Here is a 17,207-nt window from a genome sequence, read left to right as displayed (position 1 = left end):
AAAAAAAAACTATGTCTGTGTTGTGAAAAATGTTTTTAAAGTTCAAGAATAAAGAATGTCCCCTAATACAATTTATGATTCCAACATTATCCAAATACGAAAATGAGACAAGAATGGTAAATACTAATATAGTTGATGAACATTGATGTAAAAATCTTCAACCAAATGATAGCAAATATAATTTGCAAAGTTATCACATAATCAAATGGGATATATCCCTGGGCTGCAAGGATGGTTTATATATGTAAATAAATCAATGTAATACATCATATTGACAAAGGTAAAACTAAAAATGTTATCATAACATGAATATATGTACAGAAAGCATTTGGAAAGATTCAGCACCCACTTGTGATTAAAAAAAAAAATCTCTAAACAAATGGCAACAGTAGGGGCATAACTCAATTTAATAAATATAAATATTATTACTTCATGCTAAAACACTAAAATCCTTCCCCATAAAACTGGAAAGAAGGCAAGGATGCCCATGGTCACCATTTCTGCTCAATTTAGTCTTAAAGGGTTTCCAAGTTAAAAAAGAAGTACAAATATCACTATTGGCAGATCGTGATAGAATTCACTGGAGAAACCAACTGGTCCTGGCCTTTTGTTGCCTTTCAAATTCAGTCCTTGTGATTGGGCTACTGAAGCTAGTTTACTCTATTTCAAAGGGAAGGTTATATGAGTCTAAAAAAAAAGTCCATTTCTTCTTGGTCTCCAATCGGTTTGCATAGAGACTTCTGTAAAATGTTCTTATGATAGCATATATTTCACCACTTTCATTTCTGATTCTATTACTTGGGGTTTCTTCTTCATAAGCCCTACCTTACAGCTTATCTATTTTGTTTATATTTTCAAATAATTATTTTTTTATTTCACTGAACTTTTGGGTTGTTCTTTGTTTTCTGTTTCATTTGTTTTTTAAGTTTTATTTATCTGTTTATACAGAACTGGGGGTACAGGCCAGAGGCTCAGGGGCTTCACCAGAGACAGAGTGGGGAGCACCAGAGACGAAGTACACTGCTGAGAGGAGCAGTGGGCGGGTCAGGAGAGGTCTGCCATGCCATGTGGTCACCTCCAGGGCAGGCGGGAATCAAACTCATGTGTAAGTGGCTTTATTTTCTCAGTGCTGTGCTTTAACCCGCTGCGCCACCAGGGAGGGCCATTGTAATTTTTAAGAACATGCAAATAGAACAAAATAGAGAAAAAAGATTTAAGAATTAAAATGTCATAAAAGATCATGGGGACAACTTAAAGGGAAGCAAAATAGACATCTATTTCATGGGGTTCTCAGACAGAGATGAAATAAAGGGAGGCGTAGACAATTTATTCAAAGGCAATTACTGATGATCATCTCGATCTGGGAAATGTACCAGATGTTGTGCTCCAAGAGGCCCAAAGAAGTCCAAGCTAAATAGTAACTGACACACACCAAGTCACATTAAAATAAAGCTGTTGAAAATCACAGTCCACTGTCAGACTGCCAGTGGACATCACAGAAGAAGCATTACAAGTGTGAAAGGACCAGAAGGAGATATTTAAAGTACTTAAAGAAAAAGACTTCTAGCCATAAATACTTCATACAAGATTAACAAGCAAGAAAGAAGCCAAGTGTGAGAAGCTTCACAAAATTAAAAAAAAAAAAAAAGAATTCTTAAAAAAGAAAAAGGAAAACATTAATAAACAAAAGTGAAATAAGAGCTATCATCTCAGGTAGCACAAAATTACAAAAATTACAAAAGTTTGAGCAACTATATGACAATAACATTTAAGAAATGGACAAATGTCTACATCAATACACCAAGACTCCAGATGAATTGAACATAGTTACAAGCTTGGAAATTGAAATAGTAATAAGAAAGTCTTCCAAAGTGCACAAGCCCATGATCTGACAGGTTTATTAACTGATTTTATCAAAACTTTAAAAGAAGAACTAATGCTAGGCCCTCCTTGGTGGTGCAACGGGTGAAAGCACAGCACTGGGAAGCTAGCCATGGCTGTTTCAGTGTGAGTTTGATCCCCAGCCCCGAAGGTGACCCACATGGCACAGCAGACTGTTCCTGTCTTGCCCGCTGCTCCCCTCAGCAGTGTACTTCATCGATCTGCCTGTTCTGCTCACCACTCTGAATTTGGTGAATCCTTTCACTCCCCTGTACCTTTGGCCTGTACCCCAGCCTTGTATGCATAAATAAATATTTTTTTAAAAAAAAAACTATGTCTGTGTTGTGAAAAATGTTTTTAAAGTTCAAGAATAAAGAATGTCCCCTAATACAATTTATGATTCCAACATTATCCAAATACGAAAATGAGACAAGAATGGTAAATACTAATATAGTTGATGAACATTGATGTAAAAATCTTCAACCAAATGATAGCAAATATAATTTGCAAAGTTATCACATAATCAAATGGGATATAACCCTGGGCTGCAAGGATGGTTTATATATGTAAATAAATCAATGTAATACATCATATTGACAAAGGTAAAACTAAAAATGTTATCATAACATGAATATATGTACAGAAAGCATTTGGAAAGATTCAGCACCCACTTGTGATTAAAAAAAAAAATCTCTAAACAAATGGCAACAGTAGGGGCATAAATCAATTTAATAAATATAAATATTATTACTTCATGCTAAAACACTAAAATCCTTCCCCATAAAACTGGAAAGAAGGCAAGGATGCCCATGGTCACCATTTCTGCTCAATTTAGTCTTAAAGGGTTTCCAAGTTAAAAAAGAAGTACAAATATCACTATTGGCAGATCGTGATAGAATTCACTGGAGAAACCAACTGGTCCTGGCCTTTTGTTGCCTTTCAAATTCAGTCCTTGTGATTGGGCTACTGAAGCTAGTTTACTCTATTTCAAAGGGAAGGTTATATGAGTCTAAAAAAAAAGTCCATTTCTTCTTGGTCTCCAATCGGTTTGCATAGAGACTTCTGTAAAATGTTCTTATGATAGCATATATTTCACCACTTTCATTTCTGATTCTATTACTTGGGGTTTCTTCTTCATAAGCCCTACCTTACAGCTTATCTATTTTGTTTATATTTTCAAATAATTATTTTTTTATTTCACTGAACTTTTGGGTTGTTCTTTGTTTTCTGTTTCATTTGTTTTTTAAGTTTTATTTATCTGTTTATACAGAACTGGGGGTACAGGCCAGAGGCTCAGGGGCTTCACCAGAGACAGAGTGGGGAGCACCAGAGACGAAGTACACTGCTGAGAGGAGCAGTGGGCGGGTCAGGAGAGGTCTGCCATGCCATGTGGTCACCTCCAGGGCAGGCGGGAATCAAACTCATGTGTAAGTGGCTTTATTTTCTCAGTGCTGTGCTTTAACCCGCTGCGCCACCAGGGAGGGCCTGTTTTCTATTTCATTTATTCTGGGTAGGTCAACATTATTCTTCCCTCTATTTGTTTGGATACTTTGGTTCTTTTCTAGTGCCTCCAGTCTGAGAATTAGATTATTAACTTGAGATTTTTATTTTAATTTGGGTCTGTATTGTTATGAAGTTCCCACATAATACTGCTTTTAGATTTTTTCCTTCCATTTTCATTAATCTCTCCTTTTTTATTTATTTGTTGTTGTTGGAGTTGTTCAGAAACATCTTGTTTACTCTCCACTGGTTTTGTTTCTGGTTCATTTTGTGTTTTATAGCATTGTGATCTGTGACCATGCTTGATATAATTTTTATTTTCTGAGGTATATTTTCTGTCCTAACATAGTATCCAATCTTGAAAATTTTCCATGTGCACTGAAGAGTATATTTATTCCTCTTGGGATGGAAAGCTCCAAAAATATCCAATAAATCCATCAATCCTAGTACTTCAGTTAAGGAATTTATTTCCTAATTCATTTTCTGTCTAGATGATCTAGCTTTCATGCCAGTGGTATGTTGAGGACTCTGACAATGTTGCATGTCTGTCAAAACAAATATGGTTATAATACGTAATTGCTTTATGTTAATAGGTGTTCCTAATGAAGTGCATAAATAGTAATGGCAGATGTATGCTCTTGTTGTTTGTTCATCATATAGTTAACAACTTTCCCCCTAATTATGAAAGTCTAGATTTTCTGATATGGGGGAAAATATTTCCTCCTTTTCTCTTTGAATATTACAATGTGTAAATGTTATTCAAATCTTTTATTTTATTTAGTGGCTTATCTTTCGTATTTAGTGGATCCTTTGTGAACAAAGCATCAATAACTAAAACTCCCCCTCCTCCATGTTATGTCTTTTTGTTGTTGAATTCAGACCTTTCACATTTCATGTGATGATTGATATAAACTGTTTACCACTTACTTTGTTTTTTGACTTATTATTTTGTTTTTCTGTGGTTTCTTTCTGCTCTTCTGGATGACTTTCCTTAGTATTTCTATCAATTTCTTTCTTCCTTCAACTTTGAGTATTTACTATGGATTATTTTTGGTGGCTACCATTGGAGTTTTAATTAATTCCCTGTTTTAAATCCTTTATAAAACAGTGTCTGCTCTCCAGCATTTAACTATTTAACTAGGTTCCATCCATTTCTTTCTCTTCCTCAGTGTTTTGTTAACTCATAGTGTTCTTGCTGAAGTTTAAGCAATATTGCTGGGAGTTTCTGTTAAATGTATTTATCATTGGGCCCTCCCTGGTGGTGCAGCAGGTTAAAGCACAGCACTAAGAAGCTCAGGCCACTTCAGCATGAGTTTGATCCCCGCCTGGGAAGTGACCCACGTGGCGTGGCAGACCTCTCCTGATCCGCCCACTGCTTCCCTCAGCAGTGTACTTCGTCAGTCGACCTGTTCTGCTCCCAACACTGGGTTGAAGTGTTGAGTTCCTTCCAAAAAAAAAAAAAAATGTATATATCATTTAGGCTGGTTAGTCATTTTGATTATATTTATTCTCCTAATTAATAAACATGGGGTATTCTTATACTTATGTTGCCAAGTCCTTTAGTAACATCTTATATTTCAGATTGTATAGGTCATTAAACACCTTCAGTTGATTCTGGTCTTTTAATTATTTTTGAAGCTCTTAGAAATGGAGTGATTACCTTAATTTGTTTTACACTTATTGTTTATAAAAAGGCTATGGGGTATTTTATATTGATATTGTAATCTGCCTCTTTGCTGTATCATGTATTATTTCTAACAACTTTTAGATGGAGTCTTTAGGACTTTCTTTAAATAATATCATATTGACTCTGCTCACAACATGGTAGAATAAAGAGGTTTGTATTACTCTCTCCCAAAACTTCCTCACAGAGATCTTGAACTAAGGTTGAGAGGAAGTTGTGGGAGGAAGTAAAAGGAAGTGTGACTGGGCTGGAGTCACGTAAGCCATGATGGGGAAATCCAAGACTTTGTGAAATCCCCTAAAGGAACCCTGCTGACATAAAAGTGGGCAAAGCAGACCTTATCTGGGACAGTGAGAGCTGTGCAGGTACAGCCCCAAGACATTGGATATTCCAAAGTTAGTCCATGTGCCTTCTCTTGAAAGAGATCAAAGAGAAGTCAGACTAAGCCCAACATCAGAGAGAAGGATCTGTGAAATAACTCACACATCTTTGGTAAGTCTGTAGATTTTACAGTCCTGCAGAAGTTGCGTAAGAGGCAGGGGTGGAACAACAATGGCCACTATGATAAGACAGCACATGTACACCCACATGCACCCATGAAACCACAAAGCCACCATTTGGACAAGTGAAAATTAGACCCAGAACATGTGGCTGTGACTACATATCTAGTTCCTCCCACCAGGAATATCAGAGTTCATAGATCATGATCCATTGCAGTAGGGAGGTAGGATGGGAAGTTTAGATAAAGTCCAGAATATAGTTTGCTGTGGGATGAGAGTAGGTAGAGGAAATCAACTCCACTTCTTCAACTAAAATTAGTATTTATCCCCCAGATTCCTCTGTCACCTCATTCAAGATAAAATAAGAGAGAAACAGATGGGCAGCAGCTATTAATAAACAGTTCCCCATAAAAGATACTCAGTAAGCCAAAGGTTGTGAAAAATGGTCATTGTCACTTCTAATAAGAGAAATATAGGTCAAATCTACAATGAGCTACCACCTCACAGCTGCAAGAATGGCACATGTTAAAAAAACAACAAGTAGTGGGATAATGTGATAGGAAAAAAAAAACTCTTATTACACCTTTGGTGAGAATGTAAACACATGTAAATATCATGGAAAGCAATCTGAATTGCTTTAAACCTTAAAAAATCTAAAAATACCATAGGACCCACAATCCCATTCTTGGGCATACACCCAAAAAATATGAAACTATCAACACAAAAATCATTATATTTCACAACATTCATAGCAGCATTATTTATAATAGCTAGCACATGGAATCAGCCTCAATGTCTACTTGATGGATGAATAGATCAAATAGAGCTGGTATCGACCACGAAGCATTAGATAGCCATAAGAAAGTATGAAATGCTTTCATTTTCAACACAATGGAGGGAAATAGAGAGCATTCATTATGTGTAGCAGAATAAGTCATGGCTAAAAGATAAATATAAATATTTACATACCAGATTATCTTATAATGTAATGCACTTTTCAAAAACCAGTAGATGTCAATAAAAATCCTGAGGGTTCTGAGATTAAGAGGGAAAGGAATAAGTGTACCTAAGAGATAGTGATGGAGAAAAAATAAATTTATAAACTTTTAAAATATTTTAAAAAGAAGAAAATCCTCATCTATTAATTGACAAGAAAACAAAACAGTCCAGCTAATCATATCTAGAAACAAATTTATATTATACCAAGAACATGGAGGATGTAAAATACATTACTTTGTGCATTACCATCCAAAATAAAATGGAGATTCTACCATTAAGAAAGAAAGGATGGGTCACAGAAAGGGGAAATGATTTACATTTTGTCTCACAGGTTGGTTATTAATGGAGAGGGGTTAAAGCACAGCTTTATGAAGCTAGGCACAGTCACTGCAGCATGAGTTCAATTCCCGGCCAGGGAGCTGACCTACTTAAGGCACAGCAGATTTCTTCTGTCTCTCCCACTGCTCCATTCAGCAATGTATTTCAATAGACCCATCTGTTCTACTCCCCCTTATGTCTCTAGTGAATTCTCTCATCCCTTCACACCTATGGCCTATACAACAATTCTTGTATACATAAATAAATCAACTTTAAAATATGTATGTCAGTGACTTTGAAAAATCTTTCTCCAAGTTTACCAAGATATTACTCACATATAGCAGAAAATTACAAAAGAAATCAAACCATCTAAAATATTAGAACAAGGGGTTTAGAAGTATTAGCCTCTAAGGTGCTTGGAAGTGTAATAATGGATTTGGCATGGGCACCAAAATATTTTTATAATGGGGCTTTAGAAAGAAGTCAGAACTGTTCAGAGAACTGCATGTTGAAAATCTGTCAGGTGGGACCTCCATGGATCACAAGAGGATTTTGGGTACAATCTTTGAAAGTGTCCTCTTTGGCTCTAAAATGTCACACTATGATATACCCTACTTCTCAATGCCATTTTACTTTTATCTTTCAGCTGAAACTAAGATCTGCTTCAAATACTACCATGGAGTAAGTGGAGCCCTACGAGCTACCACCCCCAGTGTCACAGTCAAAAATTCGGCAGCTCCTGTAAGTCCCATTTCTTCCTTTTTAGTCAGACATAACTTTGGTGCTTCTTTACTGTTATATTATTATTCTTTACTTTCATATTACTAGATTAGAAATAGGTGCATATACATGCATCTTAAAATAGAAGAACCAGGCAGCATGAATATAACTTTGCCTGGCCTGGTGGGAAGGAAGACAAGGCTGGCAGGGGACAGGCTGGGAAGAGGCATGAGAGTAAGAAATGCCTCAAGTTGGGTAAAGAATGAGACCTAATTTATGTTACAGCTAACCAACAAATAACTTACTTAGTTTTTCTAAGAATCATATTGTGCTTCCATTTTCAAACCTGATATCTTATTGGAAGTACTTAGTATGTTTTTATTTTTCTTTGCTGTGGAAAATAATTTTCAAAAGCAAGCTCTTCCTCTCAGTGTTTTTACACACACTACTTACCCCTGTATATTTTATTTTCTCTTTATAAACTCCATGATCATTTTTTCCTCTCCTACAAATGACACTCCCTATCACTGTCCTTGGCATGCATAGTTGAAGAATGTATTTCTTACTCTGTCTTCATAAATATTAAAATTTGTGAAGTTGCATCATAATTTCATTACTCTGCATTTTTCTTGTCCTTACTTCACAATGCCATCATCTACCTGTCATGTATATTATTTAAGTGACCTTTCATAAAGTTATCCAAATGAAATGAACATCTAGTTTATGCTTTACTTCATGACTTAAATCAATTTATCTTCTCACCAATATTTTGATAATAACTGACTGAACAACGTAAAGTTCAATGAAAAACTTTTACAAAAGTAGACATATCTTCCATAAATTCCTGTTCAGAGACTCATTTGCTTATTTGCTTTCTCAGATCCCTAAGCACAGGTCTGACAGAATTTTTCTAGTTACAAAAATAACAGCTCATAAAATCATGATTAAAATAAAATGACAAAAGCAAACCCTCAGCAAAGCCTGCCGCTCTTCTAGATAACCTGCACCAAGGGAAAAGATGATGGAGTCTGCCAGCCTGGACTACCTAAAACACCAATCACCTGGACCTTATTATGAAGTCACCAATTATAGCCACTACCAGGTAAAAATCAAGAATAGTAGGAAAGGGAGACCCATACTCAACAGAAGCCCCATTATAGCAGAGCACACTCAAAAGCAAACAATGGGAAGAAAGAACAGTACAAATGGTCAAGAAAGCTATCAGTGAAACAATATACAGAAAGAAAACCAGTCTCTACAACTCAACAACACTGACATGGAATTTTTTTTCTTCTTGCCAGGTGAAAAAATCATTTTTTTTATTAAATAGAAAATCAGGGCCCTCCCTGGTGGCACAGCAGGTTAAAGCACAGCTCTAAGAAGCTAAAACGAATTCTGCATGAGTTCTATCCCCACTATGGAGGTGACCCACCTGGCACAACAGACCTCTTCTGGCCTGCCTGCTGCTCCCCTCAGCAGTGTACTTCATTGGTCAGCCTATTCTGCTCCCCACTCCATCACCAGGGAATCCTTTCACCACCCCTGTACCTCTCCCTGTACCCCAGTTCTGAATGTATAAATAAATAAATCTTTTAAAAAAATAGAAAATCAAAGCATTAGATCAGCACAAAGAAAACTCAGAAAAACAAATCAGAGATGTACAGATGTAAAAAATGAAAAGAATGTTAAGAGAAACAACCAACAAAATTGAAATAACTGAATTGTGGGATGTAAGAAAATCAACAAAGAAGATTAAAAAATATTTTAAAAGCCATGGAAATATAATAGACAATATAGGAGCATGAAACAATAATTGCAAAGATGCACATACATAAAGAACCAACCTAAAAAGGAGAGATACAATAAAAAATGAAGGAAAACTCCAAAAATATGTTACAATGTGATGAAACAAAGTATGAGTCATTGGAATGCCAGAAGAAGAGAAAAAAAGTGAGCATAAAAATTATTTAAGGAAATAATTGAAGAAAATTTACCAAATTTGAAGAAGGAAATTTACATAATAGACATACAGGAAGCTAACAAGAGTCACAAAGATCTTTTTTTTTAAAAGAAGTCTACATCAAGATACATAGGAGTAAAACCTCCAAAAGTAAAAAAAAAAAAAAAAAAAAAAAAAAAAAACAACCGAGGTGAGAGGGGGAGAAATAGATAGCCTATAAAGGAACACCAGTGAGGTTAACATCAGACTTCTCTGAAGAAACAGCATGGACAAGAACAGAATGAAGTGACATATTAAAAAACCTTGAAAGGAAAAAAAATAACAGCCAAGAATATTTTATACTATATAAGGATCTCCTTCCTATAACACAGAGAAGTAAGGACCTTCTCAAACAAACATAGTTTTTGGGAATTTGCTACTACTACTAAACCCCCACTCCAAGGTGCCTTACCTTGTAGTATCACAAGGTCCTTACAAGTATTACAAGGTGCCCTATGATCTAAACCAAGAGGATTGAACAAAAGGAAATTAACAGGAATTGAATAGAACCACAAAATATTGAATATAATGGTAATTAGAGACTTCCACTTATCAGTAACCACCTGAACTAAAATAAAAAATGAAACACATTATCACATTGACTCAGGAAATAAATACAACCTTCTATTACCCCAGGAAATAAATCTAAGTTCCACTGATAAACATAGATTGAAATAAAATGTTGGAAAACAATTTTATAAGAAAATGGCACCCAAAAGAAGGCAGGTACAGGCACACTTATATCAATAAAAACAGGCTTCTACCTACCTAAGAAGGTGACAAAAGACTTGAATGGACACTATATAATGATGAAGGGGAAAATACAACAGGAAGACACTCATAAATATATACTTGCCAGAAGAGGTAACACCAAAATACATTATACAATTATTATCATCACTGGAGAAAACATGTATATGGTATGTCACTAATATCCCACTCTCACCAAAGAACAGGTCAGTGAGACAAATAAACAAGAGCAAAATAAGCAAGACAAAATTTCCTCTAAACAAAGATCTAGATACATGGAACAGGTGCACATTTATAGGACAACCACTCCCCCAAAAACCAAATACATATTTTTTTCAAGTGCACATCATTCATTCTCTAGGATTGACCACATAATGGTCCACAAGGAAATATCAACAAGTACATGATGATCAAAATAATACCAAGTATTTTCTCTGACCATAAAGGTATCAATCTAAAAATCAACTACAAAAAGAAAGCAAGGAGATCTCCATTACATGGAAACAGAAAAGAACATGTCAGAAACACAAGTGAGTTAATAAAAAAATCAAAGAATAAATTTAAGAAATACATTAAAATAAATGATAATGAGGACACAAACATCAGGATAATGAGGATAGAGAAAGGAAAATATAAAGTGGGACATTTATAGCAATACAGATCCACACCAAGAAACAAAGAAGAATACAAAGGTACAACCTAATCTCCCATCTTAAGAACTTGAAAATGAAGAACAAAAAACCTCCAATGTCATCAAATAGAAATAAAATTAAAGAAGAAAGAAAAAAATTAAATAGGAATTTTAAAAAAAAGATAGTCCAAAAGATCAATGAAACCAAAAGCTGATTCTTAGTAAAAATAAAATAGATAAGCCTCTAGCTGGACTCAAAAAAAAAAAAGGAGGGAGGCAACAAAATAGGATCAGAAATAAAAGAGGAGAAATTACAAAAGGCAGCAGAAATCCAAAGGATAATTAGAAATTACTATTAACACTATATGCTAACAAATTCAATAATCTAGATGAGATGGATAATTCCTTTAAATTATACAATCAGCCAGTACTGAATAAAGAAGAAACAGAAAACTTGAATATTCAATTACAAGCAAACAAAAGGAAACAATAATCAAAACATTTATAAAAACAAAATCCCCAAGACTAGGCAATTTCATAAATGAGTTCTACCAAATATTCAAAGATGAAAGAGTACCTATTCTGTTAAGTCATTTTCAAAAAGTTGAGAAATTGGAAATAATTCCAAATATATTTTATCAGATCAGTATCACCCTAATACCATAACCAAAAATCACAACACATACTCAAAAGAAACTATAGGCAAATCCCCCTAATTAACATGAATGCTAAAATCGACAATAATATGTTAGCAAACTGAATCCAATAAAGTATCAGAAGAATTACACACCTTGACCAAGTAGAATTTATTCTAGAAACACAAGGGTGGTTTAACATTTGAAAATCAATAAATGTAATTCACCACATTAAGAAAAAATAAAAAGAAAAGGCATATGAAAAGTCTCCAGACCCTATTCAAAAGGGAACCAGAGCAGCCGGAACCCTGTGGCCTTTTACAGGGCCCTGTCACCCCCACACAGAACAGCAAAGGTCTTGTGATTTTTTGTGATACCACCACAGGCTTTACCTGGACTGGTGACTCTGGACTCCCATTGGGGAGGAAGCCAGAGCAACCAGACACCTTACAACCTTCATGCAACTATGCCAGTCCTCAAGTGGGTCAACAGAGGTCTCACAACTTCCACGAGAACCCACTGGTGAGGACTGGTGAGGCACTATACCCTTGATGGGTAGGGTACCAAAGCAACCAGATGCCTAAAGGGATACTACCAGCTTGCAATCAGACCAGTAGAAACCTCCTGCCTTCCTATGGGAACTAACCAGCACCTGCCCATACCAGTAAGAGCCTCACAACCTTCTATAGGCCACTGCTAGGACCTGCCTGGACCAACAAAGGCTGACTTCCTACAAGAACTGTGCCAGTGCCTGGACAATACCAAGCCTGGTGAGACCACAAACATGTATCAGGAAGTAAGACAACTGGTCAGAAGCCTCACAACCTCCCATGAGACAGTGTTTTGCCCAGACAGGTGAGGATGCTGACTGGTGAATGGGGAAGAAACAATGCCCAGAGGAAATCTCACATGCAATAGCTAGGTTCCAAAGCTAATGATGAACAGAAAAAGCCAACAAATGGCAACTTGAGTCCCCAAGAAAACAGTATAATACAAAGAGAGAACAAATACCCAGAACCCCAAATCATAAACATAGAAGCTACATTTTCCCTATCAAATACAGAATTTAAAATTGCGATGAGAAAGAAATTCACAGAAATGGAAGAAAACTCTGAAAAACAGATAATGCCCATAGAAATGAAATCCATAAACTAAAGTTAGAAAATGAAGCTCTAAATAAGATAAAAATGGAGTTTCAGGATTTCAGAAGAGAAATACAGGAGATGTTAAACTCAGAAGAAAGTCACGGAAGTAGAGGGGATCAAGTAAAACAATGAGTGAGTGTAATTGAAGATGCAGATGTACAAGAATCAAGGTAAAGAATGAAGAGAAAAATAAAATTAAAAAAAAAAAAAGAAAAACTTTGAGAACTGACCGATTCCATTAGGAAAAAAAAAACAACTTAAGAATAATGGTAATACAGCAGGGAAGAGAAAGAGAAAGGGGCCAAAAAATGTATTTAAAGAAGTAATGGAGGAAAACTCTCCAAGCCTAGAGAAGAGAATAAATGTGCAATACAGGAAGCTAAAAGAATCCAAGTTTACCTAGATAAAATGAGAGCATCAGCAAAGCATATGATAATGAAATTTATAAAAATTCGGGACAAAGAAATACTTTGTCTGAATTTGGCATGAGGGAGGAAACAAATCACATCTAAAAGTAACCCAATCCAGCTAATATCAGAATTCTGTGAAGAAACACTCTGATCAAGGAGAGTGGAATGTCCCAAATACAGACAAAAACTGCCAGCCAAGAATAATTCCTGCAAGACACTCCTTCAGATATGAGACAATAAAGGCCTTTATAGAGAAGTTCAAGGAGTTTGCAAACTTTAAGCTACCACTTCAAAAAATATTAAAAGTAACATACACATTGAAACTGAAGAGATGAACATAACACAGAGAACTAAATAGGAAAATTGAACCACAAAAGTAAAAAATAAATGAAAGCAGTATACTATCAAATATCAATATTAAACATAAATGAGCTGAATTCACCAGTTAAAATACAGAGTTTTAGGATGGATCAGGAAACAGAATCTAACTTTTCGTTGTCTCCAAGAAATATCTAAACTCCAAAGACAAACATGCTCAAAGGAATGGAAGTCAAACAAATGGGAAGAGAGGGACAGCCATACTTATACCTGACAAAAGAGATTTCCAGTTAAAAAAGTAATAAGAGAAGAGGATGAAAACCATAAGAAGACATAACACTCATCAAACTATATGCACCAAATGAAGGTGCACCAAAATGTATTAGGCAACTACTGTCAACTTTGAAAACAAACATTGGAAAAAGTACTTTGTGGTCAGAAAGTTCAACATCTCACTCTCATAAATGGACAGATAAACTAGACATAATTAAACAGGACTACAATTGCCTTAAATAGAGAATTAGACTTCTAGATACCCTCAAAATCAGAAAACACATGTTTTCTCAAGTGCACATGGGACATTCCCCAGGATGGATTACAAAACAAAATTCAACAATTTCATAATCATAACAGAATTTTCTCAGTCTATGAAGCTTACAAAATAGAAATCAACTTTGAAAAGTAAGCCAGGAAATTTCTCAAAAAAAAAAAAACTCAATTGTAAATGAGCATAAAACAATTATAAATGAGCATCCAAAACTTATTGTACACAGTAAAAGAAGTATTATGTAGGAAATATATAGTAGTATAAGCCCATATCAAGAAAGAACTCGAGTAGATAACCTTCTCTCTGAACAAAAATAATAAAAAAATCAAAGCAGAAGTAGATGAAATAGTAATTTAAAACACAGTCAAAAAGATCAAAAACAGCCTCTTCATATAGAAACAAATTAGGGCCCTTCCTGGTAGCACAACAGGTTAAAGTGCAGCACTACAAGTGAGTCACAGCCGTTTCAGTGTGAGTCCTATCCCCATCCCCAGAGGTGGTCCAGATGGCACAGCAGACCTCTCCTGACCTGCCCACTGCTCCCTTCAGCTGTGTACTTTGTCAGTCTTCCTGCTCTGCTTCCCATTCTATCTCTAGTGAATCCTTTCACAGCTACTGCAACTCTGGCCTTTATGCCAATTCTGCATAAATAAATAAATCTTAAAAAAAAGAAGCAAATTAGACAAACTTCACCCATTTACCAAGAAAATAAGGGAGTAATCTCTAGCATACTTACAGAAAAGAAAGCGATAAAATGAACCCTAATTGGGAAAATATATGTAGTGCTATCATTATCTGCAGATTATATGATAACATATAGAGAGAACCCTAAAATATCAGATCAGTAAAGAAGCAGGTTACAAAATCAATACATAAAATTCAGTAGCTTTCCTATATACAATCAGCATGAAGAGGAAGAAATTAAGAACATCATTTAATTTGCAATTGTATAAAAAAAATTAAATACTTAATAATAAACCTAAAAAGAAAGTGAGACATGTATACAAGGAAAATAATTAAATATTGTTATAAGAAATGGAAGAAAATACAAAGAAATGGAGACATTCCCTACTGATGGAGCAGAAGAATTAATATTATTAAAATGACCATTGTACCCAAAGCATTTTACACAATCAATGCAATTTCAATTAAAATTTCAATGGCATTCTTCAAAGTAATGGAAACAATATTGTTGAAATTCATATAGAATTTAAAAAAAAAATCAAATAGCAAGAATAGCCAAATGTCCTTGCTAAAAAGAAAATGAATGTACTATACTCCCAGACTTCAAACTATTCTGCAGAGCAGTACTAATTAAGATAGCATGGGCTGTGGAACAAAAACAGACATACTTACTGTTGGAATTTAATTGAAAGCCCAGAAATAAAACCACACATATATGGTCAACTAATCTATGGTAAAAGAGGAAAGGATATGTACTGGAACAAAGAATACTTTTCAGAGATCTGGCAAGATGGTGGCATAGTGAAGATGCCAAAATCACTATGTCCATGCTCACAAAGGAATATAAGACTAAAAACAGACTGTAGACTTACATACTGTAAGTTTCAACCCAAAAGAGAACACCCTGGACTCACTAGAAGGAAGATAACGGAGAGAGAATAGGCGATTGGGGATCTTAATAGGGGAGGTTCAATCAGGGATTGCCCAGGAGCTAGGAAGTACCTCAGACAGGAGGCTTGCTGCTCATTCAGCCCCGCTAAATCCCTGGAGATAGAGACAGCTCAGCTGGTGAGTGGAACCCATGCTGCAAGGAAAGATTGCTTGGAGTAGGCACATAAAGCCCAGGAGGTGGGGAGGAGGGCTGGCGACCCTTCTAGAGCTCCCTGCATCTCCTTCCCCCACAGCTTAAGCCTGGAGGCTTATTCTCACCATTAGTCACCTTGGTGGGGTCAGCAAGTTCACAAATCTGTGGAGGTAAAAGGGGAAAAAATTCGAAATGGTTAAACTGAATCAAAAACAGGCCCAACCCTGGGAAGCTACAATACTTTTAACACTCCCCAAATCCTCCATGGGTACACCCTAGCATAGAGAGACCCTAGGAAATGCCTCAGACCAGAGACTTGCTACTGCTCTACCTGCTTACTGCATCTACCCACAAAACCCGTGGTAAAGCCCTGGAGTTAGAGACAACTCTAGGGTGAGTGGACCCCAAGTGGTGGGAAAAGACTGCTTGGAGTGGACACAAAGAGTCCTGGAGGCTGTGAGGGAGGACTGGCAGTCTACACAGCTGGGAGGCTTGCAGCCCTTCTAGTGCTCCCTGCATCCCCTGCTGTAGGCTGAAACAAACCAGTTAGACTGACTCAACCACAGGCCCAACCCAGGAAAACTGCAATAATTTTAACACTCCCTAAACACCCCCATGGGCACATTGTAGCATAGAGAGCCCTAGGAAATGCCTCAGATGGGAGATTTGCTACTGGTCTACCTGCTTATGACATTTACCCACAAAACCTGTGGTAAAGCCCTGGAGTTAAAGAGAGACAACTCAGCTCTGTAAGTGGACCCCAAGTGGTGGAAAAACTGCTCTGGGAGAGAATGCTTGGAGTGGGTACAAAGAGCCCTGGAGATGCTAAGGGAGGACTGTCAACCTGAACAGCTTGGAGGCTGCAACCCTTATGGTGCTCCCTGCATCCCCCCTCCCCATAGCAGAAGCTAGGACTCAAGTTGTTACTGGACAGCAGCAGCCTGAAGACTTGTGAACCAGTAAGGCACTTCCTTGTAAGGCTCACAGTGCTCAGAAAGTAAACAAAACCAGTGACTGCCTCAATCACAGGCACAGTTGCAGGGAGACCTACAACACTTCTAATGTGCCCCAACCCCCATGAGCACATCCAAGCATAGAGGGAACCCAGAACATGGGAAGGCTACAAAGATCAACAGGCATCTTCCAGAGATAAGGACTCATTGTGTTACCAGAAGAAGCTAAACACCACAAGAGACCCCTGACAGTCACTGATTGGGATGACAGACACGATTCCACCAGTGGAGGATGGAAAAACAGGAGTTATTAAAAAAACAAGGATCAGACTACCCTCCACAACTGAAGTTTCTTAAAGTCATTCTGCCACTCCAGAAAGAACATCGAGAAAGAATACTGGTTAATAATAGTAACACTGTATCTCAACAAGTAGAAAGTATTAGAAAAT

The 17,207-nt window shown here is 36.4% G+C and overlaps 1 protein-coding gene across 6 annotated transcripts in view; it reads left to right on the top strand.

Annotated features, from left to right (window-relative positions):
* The window catches only part of HECW1 (HECT, C2 and WW domain containing E3 ubiquitin protein ligase 1), a 426,246-nt gene that overhangs the window by 224,603 nt on the left and 184,436 nt on the right, over positions 1-17,207 (top strand). For all 6 annotated transcript variants that reach the window (XM_012720822.1, XM_004676647.2, XM_012720820.1 and 3 more), the window contains one exon: positions 7,529-7,623. In XM_012720822.1, coding sequence (XP_012576276.1) covers positions 7,529-7,623 — 95 coding nt within the window. The remainder of the gene's footprint in view (positions 1-7,528; positions 7,624-17,207) is intronic.

This window comes from Condylura cristata, unplaced genomic scaffold, assembly GCF_000260355.1.
Source record: "Condylura cristata isolate star-nosed mole 26May11 unplaced genomic scaffold, ConCri1.0 scaffold00005, whole genome shotgun sequence".
In the NCBI taxonomy this organism is placed as follows: Eukaryota; Metazoa; Chordata; class Mammalia; order Eulipotyphla; family Talpidae; genus Condylura; species Condylura cristata.
This window is presented reverse-complemented; position numbering and strand designations above follow the sequence as displayed.